This window comes from Ranitomeya imitator, chromosome 5, assembly GCF_032444005.1.
Source record: "Ranitomeya imitator isolate aRanImi1 chromosome 5, aRanImi1.pri, whole genome shotgun sequence".
NCBI lineage: Eukaryota > Metazoa > Chordata > Amphibia > Anura > Dendrobatidae > Ranitomeya > Ranitomeya imitator.
This window is the reverse complement of record NC_091286.1, coordinates 69,590,358-69,610,798: the sequence shown is the minus strand read 5'-3', so window position 1 is coordinate 69,610,798 and position 20,441 is coordinate 69,590,358. Positions and strand designations below refer to the sequence as shown.

At 42.4% G+C, this 20,441-nt stretch overlaps 1 protein-coding gene across 1 annotated transcript in view; it reads left to right on the top strand.

The window, feature by feature from the left end:
• LOC138681344 (serine palmitoyltransferase 3-like) overlaps window positions 1-17,962 on the top strand; it is a 171,645-nt gene extending 153,683 nt beyond the window's left edge. Inside the window, exons 10-12 of the mRNA XM_069768777.1 lie at window positions 5,656-5,791; window positions 6,454-6,583; window positions 15,011-17,962. Of these exons, the coding sequence (XP_069624878.1) occupies window positions 5,656-5,791; window positions 6,454-6,583; window positions 15,011-15,124 (380 nt within the window). The 3' untranslated portion in view covers window positions 15,125-17,962. The remainder of the gene's footprint in view (window positions 1-5,655; window positions 5,792-6,453; window positions 6,584-15,010) is intronic.
• The last annotated feature ends 2,479 nt before the right edge of the window (window positions 17,963-20,441 follow it).

Sequence of the window (20,441 nt, the reverse complement as noted above, 5' to 3'; positions counted from 1 at the left end):
CGATGCCGGGAGATCCAAACGAAACGACACAAGGTTAAGAATTTCCAAGATCCTATAGGGACCGATAAACCGAGGCTTGAACTTAGGAGAAGAGACCTTCATAGGAACAAAACGAGAAGACAACCACACCAAGTCCCCAACACGAAGTCGAGGACCCACGCGGCGACGGCGATTAGCAAACTGCTGAGCCCTCTCCTGGGACAACTTCAAATTGTCCACCACATGACTCCAAATCTGATGCAACCTATCCACCACCATGTCCACTCCAGGACAATCAGAAGGCTCCACCTGACCAGAGGAAAAACGAGGATGAAACCCCGAATTACAAAAGAAAGGAGAAACCAAGGTAGCAGAACTAGCCCGATTATTAAGGGCAAATTCGGCAAGCGGCAAAAAGGTAACCCAGTCATCTTGATCACCAGAAACAAAACACCTCAAATAAGTTTCCAAGGTCTGATTAGTTCGTTCCGTCTGGCCATTCGTCTGAGGATGGAATGCAGACGAAAAGGACAAATCAATGCCCATCTTAGCACAGAACATCCGCCAAAATCTAGACACAAACTGGGATCCCCTGTCAGAAACAATGTTCTCCGGAATCCCATGCAAACGAACCACGTTCTGAAAAAACAGAGGGACCAACTCAGAGGAGGAAGGTAACTTAGGCAAGGGGACCAGATGAACCATCTTAGAAAAGCGGTCACACACAACCCAGATGACGGACATTTTTTTGAGAGACAGGGAGATCCGAAATAAAGTCCATGGAAATGTGCGTCCAAGGCCTCTTCGGGATAGGCAAAGGTGACAACAATCCACTGGCCCGAGAACAGCAAGGCTTAGCCCGAGCGCAAACTTCACAAGACTGCACAAAAGAACGCACATCCCTCGACAAGGAAGGCCACCAAAAAGACCTGGCCACCAAGTCTCTAGTACCAAATATTCCAGGATGACCTGCCAACGCAGAAGAATGGACCTCGGAGATGACTCTACTGGTCCAATTATCCGGAACAAACAGTCTTTCAGGCGGACAACGATCAGGTTTATCCGCCTGAAACTCCTGCAAAGCACGTCGCAAGTCTGGGAAGACAGCCGACAAAATCACCCCATCCCTAAGGATACCAGTGGGCTCAGAATTTCCAGGGGAATCAGGCACAAAACTCCTAGAAAGAGCATCCGCCTTCACATTCTTTGAACCTGGCAGGTATGAAACCACAAAATCGAAACGGGAGAAAAACAGTGACCAACGAGCCTGTCTAGGATTCAGACGCTTGGCAGACTCAAGGTAAATCAGATTTTTGTGATCAGTCAAGACCACCACACGATGTCTAGCACCCTCAAGCCAATGACGCCACTCCTCAAATGCCCACTTCATGGCCAAAAGCTCCCGATTACCAACATCATAATTCCGCTCAGTGGGCGAAAACTTTCTAGAAAAGAACGCACATGGCTTCATCACCGAGCAATCGGAGCTTCTCTGTGACAAAACCGCCCCCGCTCCAATCTCAGAAGCATCAACCTCAACCTGAAAAGGAAGCGAAACATCTGACTGACGCAACACAGGAGCAGAAGAAAACCGGCGCTTAAGTTCCTGAGAGGCCTCCACAGCCGCAGGAGACCAATCAGCAACATCAGCACCCTTGTTAGTCAGATCCGTCAAAGGCTTAACAACACTAGAAAAATTAGTTATGAAACGACGATAAAAATTAGCAAAGCCCAAGAACTTCTGTAGACTCTTAAGAGATGTAGGGTGCGTCCAGTCACAAATAGCTTGAACCTTGACGGGATCCATCTCAATAGAAGGGGAAAAAATATACCCCAAAAAAGAAATCTTCTGGACTCCAAAGAGACACTTTGAACCTTTTACAAACAAAGAATTGGCCCGCAGGACCTGAAACACCTTCCTGACCTGCTGAACATGGGACTCCCAGTCATCAGAAAAAACCAAAACATCATCCAAATACACAATCATAAATTTATCCAGATATTCACAGAAAATATCGTGCATAAAGGACTGGAAGACAGAAGGAGCATTAGAAAGTCCAAAAGGCATCACCAAATACTCAAAATGGCCCTCAGGCGTATTAAATGCGGTTTTTCACTCATCACCCTGCTTAATCCGCACAAGATTATACGCACCCCGAAGATCAATCTTAGTGAACCATTTAGCCCCCTTAATGCGAGCGAACAAATCAGTCAACAATGGCAAAGGATACTGATATTTGACCGTAATCTTATTCAAAAGACGGTAATCTATACAAGGCCTCAAGGAACCATCTTTTTTGGCCACGAAAAAAAAACCTGCTCCCAAAGGAGTTGAAGATGGAGGGATATGTCCCTTTTCCAAGGACTCCTTAACATAATCCCGCATAGCAGTATGCTCTGGCACTGACAGATTGAACAAACGATCTTTAGGAAATTTACTGCCAGGAATCAAATCTATAGCACAATCGCAATCCCTGTGAGGAGGAAGCGAATTGAGCTTAGGCTCCTCAAAAACATCCCGATAATCAGACAAAAATACAGGAACCTCAGAAGGAGTAGATGAAGCGATAGAAATCGGAGGTGCATCATCATGAACCCCCTGACATCCCCAGCTTAACACAGACATCGCCTTCCAGTCCAAGACTGGGTTATGAGTTTGTAACCATGGCAGACCAAGCACTAAGACATCATGTAAATTATACAGTACCAGGAAGCGAATCACCTCCTGATGAACGGGAGTCATACGCATGGTCACGTGTGTCCAGTACTGAGGTTTATTCACAGCCAAAGGTGTAGTCAATTCCCTTCAAAGGAATAGGGACTTCCAGAGGCTCCAGACTAAACCCACAGCGGTTGGCAAATGACCAATCCATAAGACTCAGGGCAGCGCCTGAATCCACATAGGCATCGACGGAAATGGCTGATAATGAACAAATCCGAGTCACAGACAGAATGAACTTAGACTGTAAAGTACTAATGGCAACAGACTTATCAACCTTTTTTGTGCGTTTAGAGCATGCTGATCTAACATGAGCTGAATCACCACAATAAAAACACAACCCATTTTTCCGCCTATAGTTTTGCCGTTCACTTCTGGACTGAATTCTATCACATTGCATTGTCTCAGGTGCCTGTTCAGAAGACACCGCCAAATGGTGCACAGGTTTGCGCTCCCGTAAACGCCGATCAATCTGAATAGCCATAGTCATAGACTCATTCAGACCTGTAGGCGCCGGGAACCCCACCATAACATCTTTAATGGCCTCAGAAAGGCCATCTCTGAATTTTGCATCCAGAGCACACTCATTCCACTGAGTAAGCACCGACCATTTCCGAAATTTCTGACAATATATTTCTGCTTCATCTTGCCCGAGAGAGAGCCAATAAAGCTTTTTCAGCCTGAATCTCTAGGTTAGGTTTCTCATAGAGCAAACCCAATGCCAGAAAAAACGCATCCACATTGAGCAACGCAGGATCCCCTGGTGCCAATGCAAATGCCCAATTCTGAGGGTCACCCCGCAGGAAAGATATAACAATTTTGACTTGCTGAGCAGGGTCTCCAGAGGAGCGAGATTTCAAAGAAAGAAACAACTTGCAATTGTTCCTAAAATTCTGAAAACTAGATCTATCTCCAGAAAAAAACTCTGGGATAGGAATTCTAGGTTCAGACATAGGAGCATGTACAACAAAATCTTGTATATTTTGAACCTTAGCAGCAAGATTATTCAGGCTGGAAGCCAAACTCTGGACGTCCATGATAAACAGCTGAGGTCAGAGCCATTCAAGGATTAAGAGGAGGTAAGACGCAGCCAGGCTGCAATTAAGGCTAGGCAGCAAACTCTGAGGGGAGAAAAAAAAAAAAAAAAAACTTCCTCAGACTACTTTTCATCCTACTTCAGCCAATACGATTACCACTTTTGGGCCGGCGATACAGTCATGATCCCAATGGCAGGGGATCACAAAAGGACAAGCACACAAAGAACAGAACAAGCTCTAGGGTGATGGAAACTGAGCTGACCGCGATCCTGAACCTAATTCACAACACTAGCAGTAGCCGGGGAACGTGCCTACGATGGTTCTAGACGTCTCGCGCCAGCCGAAGGACTAGCTTCCCCTATTAGAAGAAACAAAGACCTCTCTTGCCTCCAGAGAAACACCCCACAGAAATAGCAGCCCCCCACATGTAATGACGGTGAAATGAGAGGAAAGCACATACGTAGTAATGAAAACAGATTCAGCAAAATGAGGCCCGCTAAAACTAGATAGCAGAGGATACAAAAGTGAACTGCGCGGTCAGCGAAAAACCCTACAAAAAACCATCCTGAAATTACCTGAACTCATGTGCCAACTCATGGAACATGAGGAGTAATATCAGCCCACTAGAGCAACCAGCAACAAGGAATCACATAACTGCAAGCTGGACTAAAACAAAAATAAAGCAAAACGTGGAACAGGAAAATCAAAAACTTAGCTTGTCCTGAAGATTACAGAAGCGGGAAGCAGAGGTAACAAGACACACTGATTACATTGATCGCCGGCGAGGAAATGACAAGAAAGCCAGGTTAAATAGGAAACTCCCATATCCTGATAGAACAGGTGGACACCAGAGACCGCAGAGAACACAAGTCACCCAGTACCATCTGTAACCACCAGAGGGAGCCCAAAAACAGAATCCACAACAGGTTTCTGAAGCTGGTCATGTGTCTTTAGGTTGTGAATTGCTGCCCACCTTTACTTTGGACTGCTGGACTGTTCGCTATAGATAGATGTCAGGGGAGACTAGGACTAAGCATGTTGAATTTCTACATGGCAAATCCTTTGTTTTGCTGGGAGCTACTCAACTGTTGGCTTTGTAACTGGGTTCCCAAATGCACTTTTAACTTTCAATATATAAAAAGCAGCTTCTAAACCACAAACTAGTGAAAACGCAACACTACATGCTCATGATCAGGAATAGTAGCGTTCTGGACACAGCGTATTTTTGTTGCATCCAAAATGCTGCGTTCTAATTTACCGCACTTGTGTTTTGGGTACATGTGGTATTCTATTGCTGAGAATACGCATTGGAGACTAAGCGTGTCTGCTACAGAAATTGACATGCTGCGGCTCCGAAACCCACACCGCGGATCAGTTTATGTAGCATTAAATAGCACAGTGGGAATAGGATTTCTATGAATCCCATCCACTGTGCTTGTAATGTAGCAGGCAGCAAAAATACTCTGCATCGAAAAAACCGCTGCTATTCCTGATCGTGGGCATGTTGCCTTATGTAGACTTACAATGTGGAGTAGCATATATTTTGAATTAATAGTGCAGATTTCTTCTGCAGACTTGCCAACTTTCTCAGAATGTCTCCGAGGCGCCCAGAAACTGGGGAGACCACCAGGGCTCCTAAAAGAGTTCACAAGAGTCCCTGGGAGCTGCACAAACCTCTTGCAAAGTCGCTCTTTCCTGTGTTTGTTTTGTCCAGAAGCTAGAAAGCTGCATCGTCAGACTCTGCCCGGTATAGAGACACACATTCAGGGCCAGGGGCTGGGGCGAGTCTGTAACAAGAGTTGTGAAAAAGTAATTCAATCCCAATTTTAAAGGAAAAAACTATTCAAGTTGCCAAGTAAATTTTACTTGTTATTGCTACCAGCACTTAGAATATTGTATTTGTTACTTCATCTTCTTTAGGCCAGCAAAGAGTGCAACAACTCATGGAGAACACCAGATACTTTAGGAAGAAATTACATGACTTGGGATTCATAATATACGGCAATGAAGATTCTCCGGTGGTCCCTGTTCTCTTGTACATGCCGGGAAAAGTAGGGTATGTATGATAATGAACGTTGGGTTGCCACAATCCCGTCGCGTTTCTTTTGCCATTGCACCTTTCATCATTGTTTTCTAAAGGACTTGTCTATTATTAGCAAAGTATCATTAAAGGGGTTGCTTCATTTAATCCTACTAAATCGTTAAAAACAAGCAAGTTTGTATTGGAGCTCTTATTAAAAATCCTCTCTGGCCTCGAGTGGAGGGATTTTTTAATTCTATAGTATACAGCTTGTTGCCAAGGTTACTGGCAGCGGCCACCTCAGAGGTGATCGGTTTCCTAGACAGAGAGCACTTGCATGTGTTTTGTTATGCAGCTTACAGGCACAGATCTGAAGCTCGCTTATCCCAAGATCCAAGCACGCTTACAACAACTTAAGAGCGGTGGATGTTATGGAGGAAAGCCTGCCTTTTGCTTGTGTCATCGTTCCCTGGAAACAAGGAAGTCACGAGGTAGAGGAGCAGTGCACTAGAAAAAAAATAAGAACATCCCTTTAAAAGCAAACGCCTTTTCTTCTTTTTTTTTCTTACAAAAGTAGTCACAAACACTTTTCTTAGGGATTGTTTTGGTAAATTTTAAATGTGGCATTGCGTATACTGTATTTTGACACAATAGGAAAATTAAACTTTTTTTTTGTTTTGTTCCCCTTAAATCCACAGGGCTTTTGCACGACACATGCTGGAGAAAAAAATTGGTGTTGTTGTCGTCGGATTCCCAGCAACTCCTATCACAGAAGCAAGAGCGAGGTTTTGCATTTCAGCTTCACACACAAAGAAGATGCTGGATATTGTACGTAAGATATAAATGGTTGGCTGGACTAGCTGCCAGCATGCCTACTGGTCCAGCTACTGGCGTGCTTCCGGTTTAACCACGCCCCCAGCACTGATTAGCAGCTTACTAACGATATACAGTGTATATAGAAAACTGCTAATCAGAGGTCTGAGTGGGGTGAGGTTTCTCAGCTCTCATGCATCTACAGCAGAATAAACTGTGTGTCACAACTGCGGCACCCAGTAAACTAAGTGACACATCACTGGAATTGGGGTCTCTGTCACTATATTATGCTGCTTTCAGATGAGGTAGCAAAAACCTACTGACATATTGCCTTTAGCGACCAATCAAACCTTTCTCTGATCAAATGGAATTGCCATATTATTACTACTGGATAGGAGATAAAGGCAATGTGGTAGAGTCTGCGCCTAACCTTAGGCCAGCGATATACATACATACATAATGGTGTATTCATAACGCAGATGGGAAGTACAGTAATAGGGAAGCACATCATGCTTAGCACAGGTGTCCTAGCTTTTCTGTGGCTAATGAATGCAGCATTGCTAATGTGCTTCTAACACATACTAAGACCATTGGTTTAGAGACCGGCGGCATCAGAAAAAGTTCTGGTTACCTTTCATATGTTATCCTGTCCTACTAGCACCAGCACCTCCTTCTTAGTATAATGCACTCCCCATAGGCAGATTCTATAGTATTATGCAGCCCTTAATGTAATGCATCACCATAGGCAGACTCTATAGTATAATGCACCACCATAGGCAGACTCTATAGTATAATGCAGCCCATAATATAATGCACCCCCATAGGCAGCCTGTATAGTATAATGCAGCCCCTAATATAATGCACAGCCATAGGCAGACTCTATAGTATAATGCACTCCCATAGGCAGCCTGTATAGTGTAATGCAGCCTCTAATATAATGCAACCCCATAGGCAGACTCTATACTACAATGCACCCCCATAAAAAATAAATACAATACTCACCTCTTTCTCCTCGTTCCTCCGCTGCTCTGAGCGCCCGCACATCTCCGGACCGCAGGTGCCGAGCAGTTATGTCATTGTGACCCCCTGTCAGTGTCGGCGTCGGTGACATCAGACGCTGAGCGGGGGATGATGGGAGAGGGAGCGTAACACTCCTTCTCTCGTCACTGAAGTCAGCTGTATTGGCATGCAGCCGATACAGTTAAGCTTGCGATGACGGGGGGCCCACTCAGGGACCCTATAGCGGCCGTGCAGGGAGACCGATAGTTACATTAGCGTAGCTCCAGGTCGGCCCACTCGGAACTCAGGGCCTAGAGTGATGGCCTCCTCTGCCCCCTCCCCCCCCCTTGTAGCTAAGCTACTGCATGTGACCCAATGACTAGGTATACACTCCGGTCCCTGGGTCAATAGCTTCATTTCCAGTCATCTGAAGGAGGAAATTCCTTCAGTGTAGCATTTTGGTTTACTTTTATCTGTGGGTTTTTTGTGATTTTTTTTTTTTTTTCTTTTATGTTAAATGAAACAGATGAAACTGTATATTCTATATTTCAGAAAAATAGAAATGTGGAAGGTAATTTAAAGGAGATCTTGATACATTAAATGACTATTTGCATAATAAAACCATCCCTCTTGTATACAGTAGCCTGACTGTGGCCTGAAGGGTGGTGCATGTTCTGCAGTTGAGCAAACGCCACACTTCTGCAGCGAGTCTTGTAATTTCAATATCAAATAACACAAAGTTGTAGTAATGGTCATGAATGGCGAACAGTCTTAATATAAGTAGAAGCAAACTCAACTCCAGAGACCATAATCCTAAATTAGTCTTGTCAAAAATGACAGAACTATTTTGAATTGTACCCTGAGATACTTCCTATTATATAGCCAAACACAAGAAAAAAATGAAGTATAGCAACTCACAACATCAATAAAAATTATAAGTTTATTGAGACACTAAAAAGAACAAAGTGTAATCCAGCAATATAGAGATATATTCATACAGAGTTATTTGAATATTAGGACAAGGTGCACCAAAAGGTACTCAATATCACATCATGGAGGGGAGGAGGATATGAGTTCTGACAAAAATAGTGAGTCCCTGTAGTCACTCATTATAATAACATGACATAAAGTGCCAGTGCTTAATACTAACTAGGGCACTACAAGGACCTAATACTGCACACTCTCATCCATACAGCAAGTAGTATTACTCTCATAGTAAAGTCTTGCCCTTCTCCTTCTCCATTAATGCTGACACACGCCTCTACGCGCGTTTCGCCCACGGCTTCCTCGGGGGGGCCCGCATGGTGTATCTATCCCCAACATCCTGTCTTTATAGTCCTCGACGTTGCCAATCAGCGGCGCATGTCTGTGACACCGGGCGCCGCATCACTCCAAGCGCCAACATGGCTGTGCGGGTCACGGAAATTCCCGGATGACGTCACTGACCCGCACGCGTCATTATCAGGCACCGGAAGTGATGCCGCGGCCATTGCCTGCGTCAGAGACATGCGCACTAGCAGCGCAATGACCTCTAATATATCTGGTAACAACGCTATGATCCAGAGAAACAAAGTCCCCGGGTGTGTCACGTGATCCATATCTTATCGACCAGTCACCACATGTGCCATTAAACAGGTAGTGTAGTGATCACAATTATAATACAACAATACAAATACCAATTATAAAAATATAAAAAGAGAGTACAGCATGTGCCCATTTATCAGTGGTATATATCAAATTAATTATTTACAACAAATTAATCAAGTGCATAATATAAAGTCGATCATATATCAAATATTAAATCTACTAGACCATAATTACCACACCCATTAAATATATATAACATACAATTAATTATAATACAAAAAATATATAGAATAATATAAAGTGGCATGGTGCAAATTTGAAGATTAGGTCCCATCCATTAGTGTTACTCCAGGCAATAGAATTTGAAGATCCACATCCCGGCTGAGTTCATTCAGAGGACTATATACATATTATATCAAGAGTTCTTATAGAAATTACATCACTAAATAAATACAAAAAGACAAGAAAAAAAGGAGTTAAAATCAGAATGAAAAAATAATAAAAATGTGAAATAGAGAACAATGATTGTCCATCCAGATATGACAAAGAACTACAAGAATGACGAAAAATTCAGTTGCTCATTAAGTCCCAAAGGGACCATTGTATCCAAATTCACTATCCAACGACACTTTTTGCATTAGGATCTGTAGAGCATCTCCTCCTCTAATCCCCATATGAACACAATCAATTCCCCAGACTTTCAATTCTTTCGAATTACATTTATGTTTGAGTTTGAAATGTCTGGGGATTGTTTTTAGGGACTCCACGTCGTCCACATCACGAGCGGCCTCTATGTCTCACGTGTTCGCGGGTTCTGACCCGTACCTCACGTGATGTGAGTCCTATATAAATCAGACCACAACTGCACATGGCATAGTATATGACATGCGTAGTTGTGCACATAATACATTCCCTGATATCAAATGTCTTGAGGCCGTTCGATGATGTGAAGGACGTGGACCTGGTGTGATTCTTGCATGCCAGGCAGCCACCACAAGGAAAGAAACCCTTTCTACTACCACTACTACCAAAAGGGGAAAGGGTTTAGAAATATAGTGGCTTGCCACAAGGGTATCCCTAAGATTCCTACCTCTACGAGTTGTCAAGAGAGGTGCTGGGGAGAGGTGTTTACTCAAAATTGGGTCGGTCAACAGAACCGACCAATGTTTCTTCAGAATCGTCCTCATCAGGTCCCATTGTTGGTTATATCTAGAAATAAATCGTACGCCTGTGTCTTTCTCTTTTTTTTCTTTCTAGAGCTACCCCCCTGTGGAGCTAGAAGATCTATTCTTTTAGTATACTTGGCTCTCACATAGCCTTTCTTAATGCTACTGTTGCTGTACCCCCTCTCTCTAAACCTCTGCCCAAGGTCTCTGGCCTGTCCCTCAAATAGTGTATCCGAGGTGCATATTTTCCGTGCCAGAAGAAATTGGGCGGTTGGAATGGCATTGATCGTGGAGCTCTGATGTGCAGAAGATGCATGTAGTAATGCGTTTACAGATGCCTCCTTACGATACATATCAGTGTGTATCGACCCATCATCCGGCACTCTCAGCTCCACATCAAGAAAAGACACCACTCTTTGGTCATAAGTGCAAGTGAGTCTGATGTTGGATTTGTTGCGATTCAAACCCATCATAAATGCTTCTAAATCTGTAGCAGATCCCTGCCAGATGAATAAGATATCATCTATAAATCGAAACCATCCAAGGACCTGGGGAGCGGCCTGTGCACCATCCAACAGCAAACCTCTCTCCCAATATCCGAGAAAGAGGTTTGCGTAGGACGTCGCTCACGCCGCTCCCATAGCGGTACCCCATTTTTGTAGAAAGAACCGGTCCTTGAATGTAAAAAAGTTATGGGTGAGAATGAATCGCAACAAATCCAACAAAGGGACTCGATGAACATTACTTACACCCTCAGGTAGAAACACTGCCCTCCTGTGTCAGGGACACTACGGACGTCCTAAGGCGACTAGATGGCCTGTCCCTGGACACTGATGCATTTCTTGTGGTGGCGGACGTCAAGTTCCTTTATACTAGTATCCAGCATGAGGATGGTCTACAAGTATCTCAATTCTTCTTGGAGACTAGTAACTTGGATGCAGATGTGAGGGAACTGGTGTTGGATTTGTTGTGATTCATTCTCACCCATAATTTTTTTACATTCAAGGACCGTTTTTTTTTCTACAAAAACGGGGGTACCGCTATGGGAGCGGCGTGTGCGCCCTCCTACGCAAACCTATTTCTCGGATATTGGGAGAGAGGTTTGCAGTTGGATGGTGCACAGGCCGCTCCCCAGGTCCTTGGATGGTTTCGATTTATAGATGATATCTTATTCATCTGGCAGGGATCTGCTACAGATTTAGAAGCATTTATGGTGGGTTTGAATCGCAACGAATCCAACATCAGACTCCCTTACACTTGGGACCAAAGAGTGGTGTCTTTTCTTGACGTGGAGCTGAGAGTGCAGGATGATGGGTCGATACACACTGATATGTATCGTAAGGAGACAGCTGTAAACGCATTACTTCATGCATCTTCTGCACATCTGAGCTCCACGATCAATGCCATTCCAACCGGCCAATTTCTTCGGGCACGGAGAATATGCACCTCGGATACACTATTTGAGGGACAGGCCAGAGACCTTGGGCAGAGGTTGAGAGCGGGGGTACAGCAACAGGAGCATTAAGAAAGGCTATGTGAGAGCCAAGTATACTAAAAGAATAGATCTTCTAGCTCCACAGGGGGGTAGCTCTAGAAAGAAAAAGGAGAAAGACACAGGCGTACGATTTATTTCTACATATAACCAACATTGGGACCTGATGAGAACCATTCTGAAGAAACATTGGTCAGTTCTGTTGACAAACCCAATTTTGAATAAACACCTCTCCCCAGCACCTCTCATGACAGCTTGTAGAGGTAGGAATCTTAGGGATACCCTTGTGGCAAGCCACTATATTTCTAAACCCTTTCCCCTTTTGGTAGTAGTGGTAGTAGAAAGGGTTTCTTTCCTTGTGGTGGCTGCCTGGCATGCAAGAATCACACCAGGTCCACGTCCTTCACACCATCGAACGTCCTCAAGACATTAAATATCAGGGAATGTATTACGTGCACAACTACGCATGTCATATACTATGCCAAGTGCAGATGTGGTCTGATTTATATAGGACTCACATCACGTGAGGTACGGGTCAGAACCCGCGAACACGTGAGACATAGAGGCCGCTCGTGATGTGGACGACGTGGAGTCCCTAAAAACAATCCCCAGACATTTCAAACTCAAACATAAATGTAATTCGAAAGAATTGAAATTCTGGGGAATTGATTGTGTTCATATGGGGATTAGAGGTGGAGATGCACTACGGATCCTAATGCAAAAAGAGTGTTGTTGGATAGTGAATTTGGATACAATGGTCCCTTTGGAACTTAATGAGCAACTGAATTTTTCGTCATTCTTGTAGTTCTTTGTCATCTCTGGATGGACAGTCGTTCTCTATTTCACATTTTTATTATTTTTTTCATTCTGATTTTAACTCCTTTTTTTCTTGTCTTTTTGTATTTATTTAGTGATGTAATTTCTATAAGAACTCTTGATATAATATGTATATAGTCCTCTGAATGAACTCAGCCGGGATGTGGATCTTCAAATTTTATTGCCTGGAGTAACACTAATGGATGGGACCAAATCTTCAAATTTGCACCATGCCACTTTATATTATTCTATATATTTTTTGTATTATGATTAATTGTATATTATATATATTTAATGGGTGTTGTAATTATGGTCTAGTGGATTTAATATTTGATATATGATCGAATTTATATTATGCACTTGATTAATTTGTTGTAAATAATTAATTTTATATATACCACTGATAAATGGGCACATATGCTGTACTCTCTTTTTATATTTGGTATTTGTATTGTTGTATTATAATTCGCTACACTACCTGTTTAATGGCACATGTGGTGACTGGTCGATAAGATATGGATCACGTGACACACCCGGGGACTTTGTTTCTCTGGATCATAATGTTGTTACCAGATATATTAGAGGTCATTGCGCTGCTAGTGCGTATGTCTCTGACGCAGACAATGGCCGTGGCATCACTTCCGGTGCCTGATAATGACGCGTGCGGGTCAGTGACGTCATCCGGGAATTCCCGGTGACCCGCACCGCCATGTTGGCGCTCGGAGTGATGCGGCATGCAGCGCCCGGTGTCAGACATGCGCCGCTGATTGGCAACGTCGAGGACTATAAAGACAGGATGTCGGAGATATACACCATGCAGGCCCCCCGAGGAAGCCGTGGGCGAAACGCGCGTAGGGGCATGTCAGCATTAATGGAGAAGGAGAAGGGTAAGACTTTACTATGAGAGTAATACTCCTTGCTGTATGGATGAGATTGCGGGTCATTGGACCGTGGAACATTTCCCTGACATATTCCTGCAGTATTAGGTCCTTGTAGTGCCCTAGTTAGTATTAAGCACTGGCACTTTATGTCATGTTATTATGAGTGACTACAGGGACTCACTATTTTTGTCAGAACTCATATCCTCCTCCCCTCCATGATGTGATATTGAGTACCTTTTGGTGCACCTTGTCCTTATATTCGAATAACTCTATGATTATATCTCTATATTGTTGGATTACCCTTTGTTCTTTTTAGCGTCTGAATAAACTTATAATTTTTATTGATGTTGTGAGTTGCTATACTTCATTTTTTCTTGTGTTAGTCTTAATATAAGTGCAGCAGAATGAAGGCCATAAATAATTCCATCTCGCAATGATACAACTACTTCATGTGGGAAGGTCCACGCTGTTTAAATCGAGACGTTTTGTAGCAAGACGGGTTTAAGTGTAAGAAACCCAAAGTATTCCTCTGTGATGCTTTTGTGCACGTGGCATCTTTTAAACCATGGCACAGTCGCCGAGTTTTCCCAGGCAAAGCCATTTCAAGAAAACTTAGTGGTCGTGTTCCTGAAGCAACATTGCCGGTGACTCTGGTTCCGAATTTTGAAGCAGTTAAAAGTAGAGACATAAGACTGAACATGTGCACAGTATTGATGAGAGAACGTCTTATCCGAGCATCTGGGAGTGCTCGTATGTTATGTTTGAGTCCCTGCGGCTGCATAATTTATGGCTGTTAGACAGCCTCAACACATGTGGGGATTCCCGAACGGCCACAAATCATGCAGTTGCAGAAACTCGAACATAATATACAAGCATGACCAGATGCTCAAATAACACATAAGGCTTTATCCGAGCATGTTCGCTCATCAGTAGTGCACAGCAATGTCGGTTTTGACATTGCTGTGCGTTTTATGTTCATTTTATGGAGAGCTTATGCTGTACTTTTTCATGAGGATTCTGGTTAGAAAAAATTACATTGGTCCTGATTAATCAAGACCAGCATTTTCACACCGGTCTTGATGAAGTGGCGTGCTGGAATCAGATGCTCCTTATTCATTGAGGCACAAGTGGCATATACCTCTATGTGAACCTCACTCCAAATTTTACTCCAGTTAGAACACCCCTGTTATGAATTGGATGAGCAGGGGCTGCCACATTTGCTTCCCACTTCATATCCAACCACTTTATCAGGGTTAGGCAAAAATGCCATAAGTCACAAAATTGTAGCGTTGAATTGTGCCAACATTTTGCACCTTTCCCGCTACTTTTTACTCCAGAATTCTGGTGTAAGTTTGATGAATTGGGCCAATTGTGTGCACATAGTCTCACTGAAGCTTGAAAACTGGAAATTAGCGCAAAGTTTGCAGACAATGATGGATGTGTCATGTCTAATTTAGTATTTGTAAGTACTGTTAACTCTTAAGCTTTTTACTCTCTCCAGGTTCTGGATGCACTGGATGAAATGGGCGACTTTCTACGACTGAAGTATTCCCGTCACTGCAAATCAAACAGCGCAGTGGTTTCTGAAGAGGCAAACGTTGGACTTGATGCTTGAAACATATTTTATCTTTGTGACTTTATTTTTTACATTCTCCACAATTGTGGGGTGCCCTGACATTAGATTACAAGACTACTCATAACTTTGGCATTAAACAAGGAGTCCTACTAAAAGCAATCTCTCTACAGAAACAAAGTAATGTTTTATAGAAGTCAGGTCTACAGTGTCCATTGTATCCATATTTGCAGCCATCTGAATGTAACTATTAGTAATGTCACGGAGAAGCGTAGCCAGGAAATGTGAATTTCTACCTCGTTATTTATAACACTAACGACTAGTTCACTGTAAAGTAATATGTAGACTATAGGAGAATGTCACAGCTATGTGCCAATATCCAGCTTGGATCCTTATTTTCAGTGAATTCTTGGGAAATTCAGTATTAACTCATGAAAAGGTATTGACTGACAAGAATGAGACAATTCAGAGATTGGGTACATTGTTTTTATTTACAGATTTTTAAAAAGAAAGGTCTTTTAAAAGGGTTTTCTGTTTAGCCACTCTCTACTTGTTAAGACGATTTATTGACCATGAGATGTTTGTCCATATGAAGGAATTCCCAGCGATCCATTTTAATCAGTGGGGAAATCTGGTCATAAGTGTTCAATTTGCCTGCAGCGCCACCAGAGGATAAATGAAACCTTTCACAGCGCCGATTTTAAACCAATAGATGGTCTTTAGTGCAGGACAGGTCCTCCAGAGACCTTAACTGTTCTGCACCCTAATAAACAGATTTGTATCGTTACCAGAGCATGCCCACTTTTATATTCGCCGATGGTATGTATGTTCACACTGAATTTTTTTGGGGGGGCATTTTTGTTGTAGAAACGGAGCATGAAATTCTACTCAAAACTTTTTAAAATCTTAGCATCTTCGCTTCAAAAACTCCGCAAAAAGAATCAATGTGAACGTACCGTCATAGGGTATATCAAAGTGGATTTACTACACATAACTATACAACTGCTATTACACTATAGAACTCTACATTAGGTACATAATATTGTGCCATCATAAAAGTAGATTTTGAAACCTCTTTAAGATGACCACCTCTAATATTGCAGTAATATACACTCCTCCATAGGGTTGGTCCATTAGGAAAAAAAATCTATATTGCATATAAAAGCGTTAGAGCATCACGCCAAAATTTTATTTTACCTCTGGAGTGGTGTCACTAATCTAAGTTCCCTGCCCCTAGCATTATACTCGACATTCGCAGGCTCCAGCTGTTATCGGCGCCGCTCTGGTTGTCTCCTGCAGGTTATGACCTGACGGATAGCTCCAGTGTTTGTTGGGTGATCCGGAGGTCACGACTCAATGTAAGCCTATAAGAACTAGAACGAGGCCAGAACAATGGTCTCATAGACTTACACTTAAAGCTTGTGACAGTTACAGAAACTTGATTCCAGCTCACCCAGTTACTCTATGCTCATCCACCTGGGGCTCAGACACCGGCCTCGCCTTGGCCTCACATCAAGGAAAATAGAAAAAATTGTCCGGCTCAACAGGACTGGATTTTCCTTTTCTTTTTCAAAAGAAAAAAAGTGCATACAAAAGAAAAATTTACATGGTCGACATGACCCAGTCGATGCGTTTCTTGAGTAAGACTGTCTAGTGCAGTCAAAACGCATCGACTGGGTCATGTCAACCATGTAAAAGTTTTCTTTTGTATGCACTATATTTTCTATTGAGCCGGACTCCAATTTTTTCAATTTTCCTTGTTGTGACAGTTACCACTGACTTTTGGTCAGTCAGAAGTTGAGATCCCAAGATGGCAGATTGGGACCGGAGTGATATCTGGAAGAGCTGAAGACAGCAGCTTGTAAGTATAATACTAGGGTCAGGGAACTTACATTAGTGGAACCACTACAGCACTGAAATTTTAAAAGAAATAAAATGCTGCAGTAGTTCTTTATGGTTCCAATTCAGAAAAATCTAGTCTGTTAAAGGGGTTGTCCACCAGTAGGACAACCCCTTCTTGATCTAAATGATTGGTGCCGATAAAATAAAAAAAAGTTATATTCATCTCCAGCATGTTCCAGCGGTGTTGGCACTCGCGTTTCCAGGACTCCTGTGCGGTTGTTATTAGACGTGAGTTCGGCACCCAAACACCACTGGCGTCTCCATCTCTGCCTTTGGACAAATCGAATATCAAGAGGAAGTGAGAGAGAAGCTGCAGCACTGACTTCCTCTTCATGTTCAATTTGTCTGAAGGCCGGGCCAGTGACGCCAGCGCTGAGTGGGCGCCAGGCTCATGTGTCAGAACAGCAGCACGAGAGCCTTGGGAACGTGGATGTCAACACTGTGGGAACGGCGCCAAGAGAGGAGTATAGGTTTTTCTATTTTATTGGGGCCAAGCGTGGGGTATTAAATGGTGTTCTCCTAGTGGTGGACAACATTAATGTTCTTTTTTTTTTTTCTGGGAGGTTTTACAGTATTAATGTATGACAGCACTGTGATTACGGTTATCTGATGTCTTAATGATCACATGAATCATTCATTTGCTTTTTGGGTTTATTTCCCAGATTAAATGTGCATTCTTCTATTCTGCTTGTCCTTTTAGAAGGACTGTGCGTGGCTTCTTGGCCGCAGTATATGGGCAATATGGATCATTTCATTTTACTAGTTTAATATGTGGGTATACAGATGTAGCCATTCTGAAACTAACACACAAGAAAGGTATCACTACGCAGAAAGTTAAAGTGCTGGACAATCCCTTCTTAAAGGGACACTGTCACCTGAATTTGGAGGGAACAATCTTCAGCCATGGAGGCGGGGTTTTTGATTCACCCTTTCCTTACCCGTTGGCTGCATGCTGGCTGCAATATTGGATTGAAGTTCATTCTCTGTCCTCCATAGTACACGCCTGCGCAAGGCAAGATTGGCTTGTGCAGGCATGTACTATGGAGGACAGAGAATGAACTTCAATCCAATATTGCAGCCAGCATGCAGCCAGCGGGTAAGGAAAGGGTGAATCAAAAACCCCAAAACCCCGCCTCCATGGCTGAAGATTGTTCCCTCCAAATTCAGGTGATAGTGTCCCTTTAACTGCTAAAGTGCCAACAGATGAAATAAAATAAAAAAGCACCTACCTCTGGGACCTGCTGTATTCCAGCAATGTTGATGCTGATGGAATAGTGAAGGCTGCAGCTATTCAGTGGCCACTGTTTAGTTGCAGCAGTCATAACTGTCATCTCAGGATATGTGGACAGGTGCATGCAAATCATATCATGAATTTGATGAGCAGCGGTCACCACGAACCCTTATCGCCCAATCTCAGTCCACTTTGTCAGAGATTGGTAAAAATGGCATATGAACACCAAAAGTAGCTAAATTTTAGCGCAGTCTCGAGTTGTGCCAAAATTTTGCAACTTTTCAAAACCTTTGATGTGGCGCAAAATGGCATAGTCTTAGTTATTTTTGTTATTTATGGTTTTGGATGCTTGAGTGGCAGAAAACTGCTTAATACATGTCGCTATGTATAAGCCTGGTCAGGAGTAATGGTCGTAAACATGAAGGATTTGTCTAATATGTATAACAAGTACTTGTTTTGCACTGAGCATTATCTATATTCAATGTGTGCCTTGTGGTAGAAGAACTGAATGTATTAAATAGTCCTGATGTTTATCTCTGTGTATGATGGCTAATTTTATTTAAATTTTTTTTTTTACATTTTTAAGTGCACTAATACTACTATAAATCTCACACAATACTGATACTTTATATTAGGCCATCTTGCCTTATGGGTGGTTTAAAACCGTTTTTGTAGTATTTGCTTCTGGCTTTTCCACCCTTTTTTGAGGGTTTTTTTTCGGGCCCCTTGGTGTTTTTTTTTTTTCACAAAGGATAAAAAAAAGCGCATAAACAAAGGAGCCAAAAAATGAATGCATAAAAATGTTTTGTTTTTTAATTTTAGAAGAAAAAATGCTGAGAAAAAAAAAAGCGGGCCTCAAAATGGAACTACAATCAGTCACATAAAGTAGTCACCTTTTCTTTATAAATGACACGTAGGTAGGAGGGTTCTGATAAAGATTTCACATTTTGGTCCAGAAGATTATGATGTTATATCAAATGCTGTAGTTATCTGAAAACATTTTATTGTTTTGTTTTGTTTTTTTGCACTATTCTTTCAACTCAGGTGCTTTTCTGTTTTTATATTGATAACTTTGACTTTTTTTTGTTAATTAATTTTTTTTTAAGACTCACTCCGGCTTCCAGATACAAAATCTCACATAATTTCACATTAGCATAATACAGCAGTATTTCTTAACCCATATTATGGTCATAAATCCTTTCCCAATCTCAGATTTGATGCCCAAGCTGCATTATAGCTCTGTGGCTACTGTAGTTAATCTCACATTTCTTTAAAATGAGCTCTGAGGTTATGTTCACAGGAAAAAATTCTATTCATTTTCAATCATATCACAATGCCAATTTGCTGTTCACAAGTTTGTTTGTTTTTCTGTTTTGTTTGATTGCTTTATTCTTAAAGGGAATCTGTCAGCAGGATTGTGCACAGTAACCTATAGACAGTGTCAGGTCGGAGCCGTTATACTAATTAAAATGATACCTTGATTGATGAAATCCGTCTTGTGGTTGTTTTTTAATCTTTATTTGCAGTTTTGTGTTAAACGGAAGGTGCCATAAAAAAAAAAAAAAAATTTCAGCAATTGAAAAAATGTAAAGAATTAATGTTTCAATTTTCTTAAATATTATCATTTGTTTATAATTTAGTAAAAATATGAAAAATACTTTTAAAAGGTTTGGTATTTCCACTTTTAAACACTAGGGGGAGTAGTTACTGAAATTTGACAATAACCTAGAGTACAACTAGCTCACATTACTGCACTGCAGTAAATATGGGCGGAGTCTGCTGACGTGTGTGATGTCACTCCTCTCCCCCCTTCTAGGTGTTTGCTAAGGGATAAGAGAGGATGACATTCAGGAACACAGCAGCCATTTTGTTGGTGACCACAAAGTTATACTGACAAGTAGACAGTCACCGAGGATTGCAGGCAGCAAGGATTCTGGAAGATATATGGTGGAGGGAGCAGGGTGACAGTAGCACAGAGTATTTCAGGAGAGCAGTGTGCTGGTCTATGGGGGACACCCTGTTTTGTGCGTGGAGCAGCCAGGGATTGTACATAGAGCACTGTCTTTTATACACATGGATGGACCGTCTGCTTGTCTGCTCCACAGAAATCCAGAAAACATTTTTGCTGACTGATAGCCTGTTCTGATCCAGACTTTGCATGCAAAGACCCCGTTCTCCTCCTCAGATCCTGTCTTCTCCATCCTGTCCTGGCGATGTGTGAAAGCG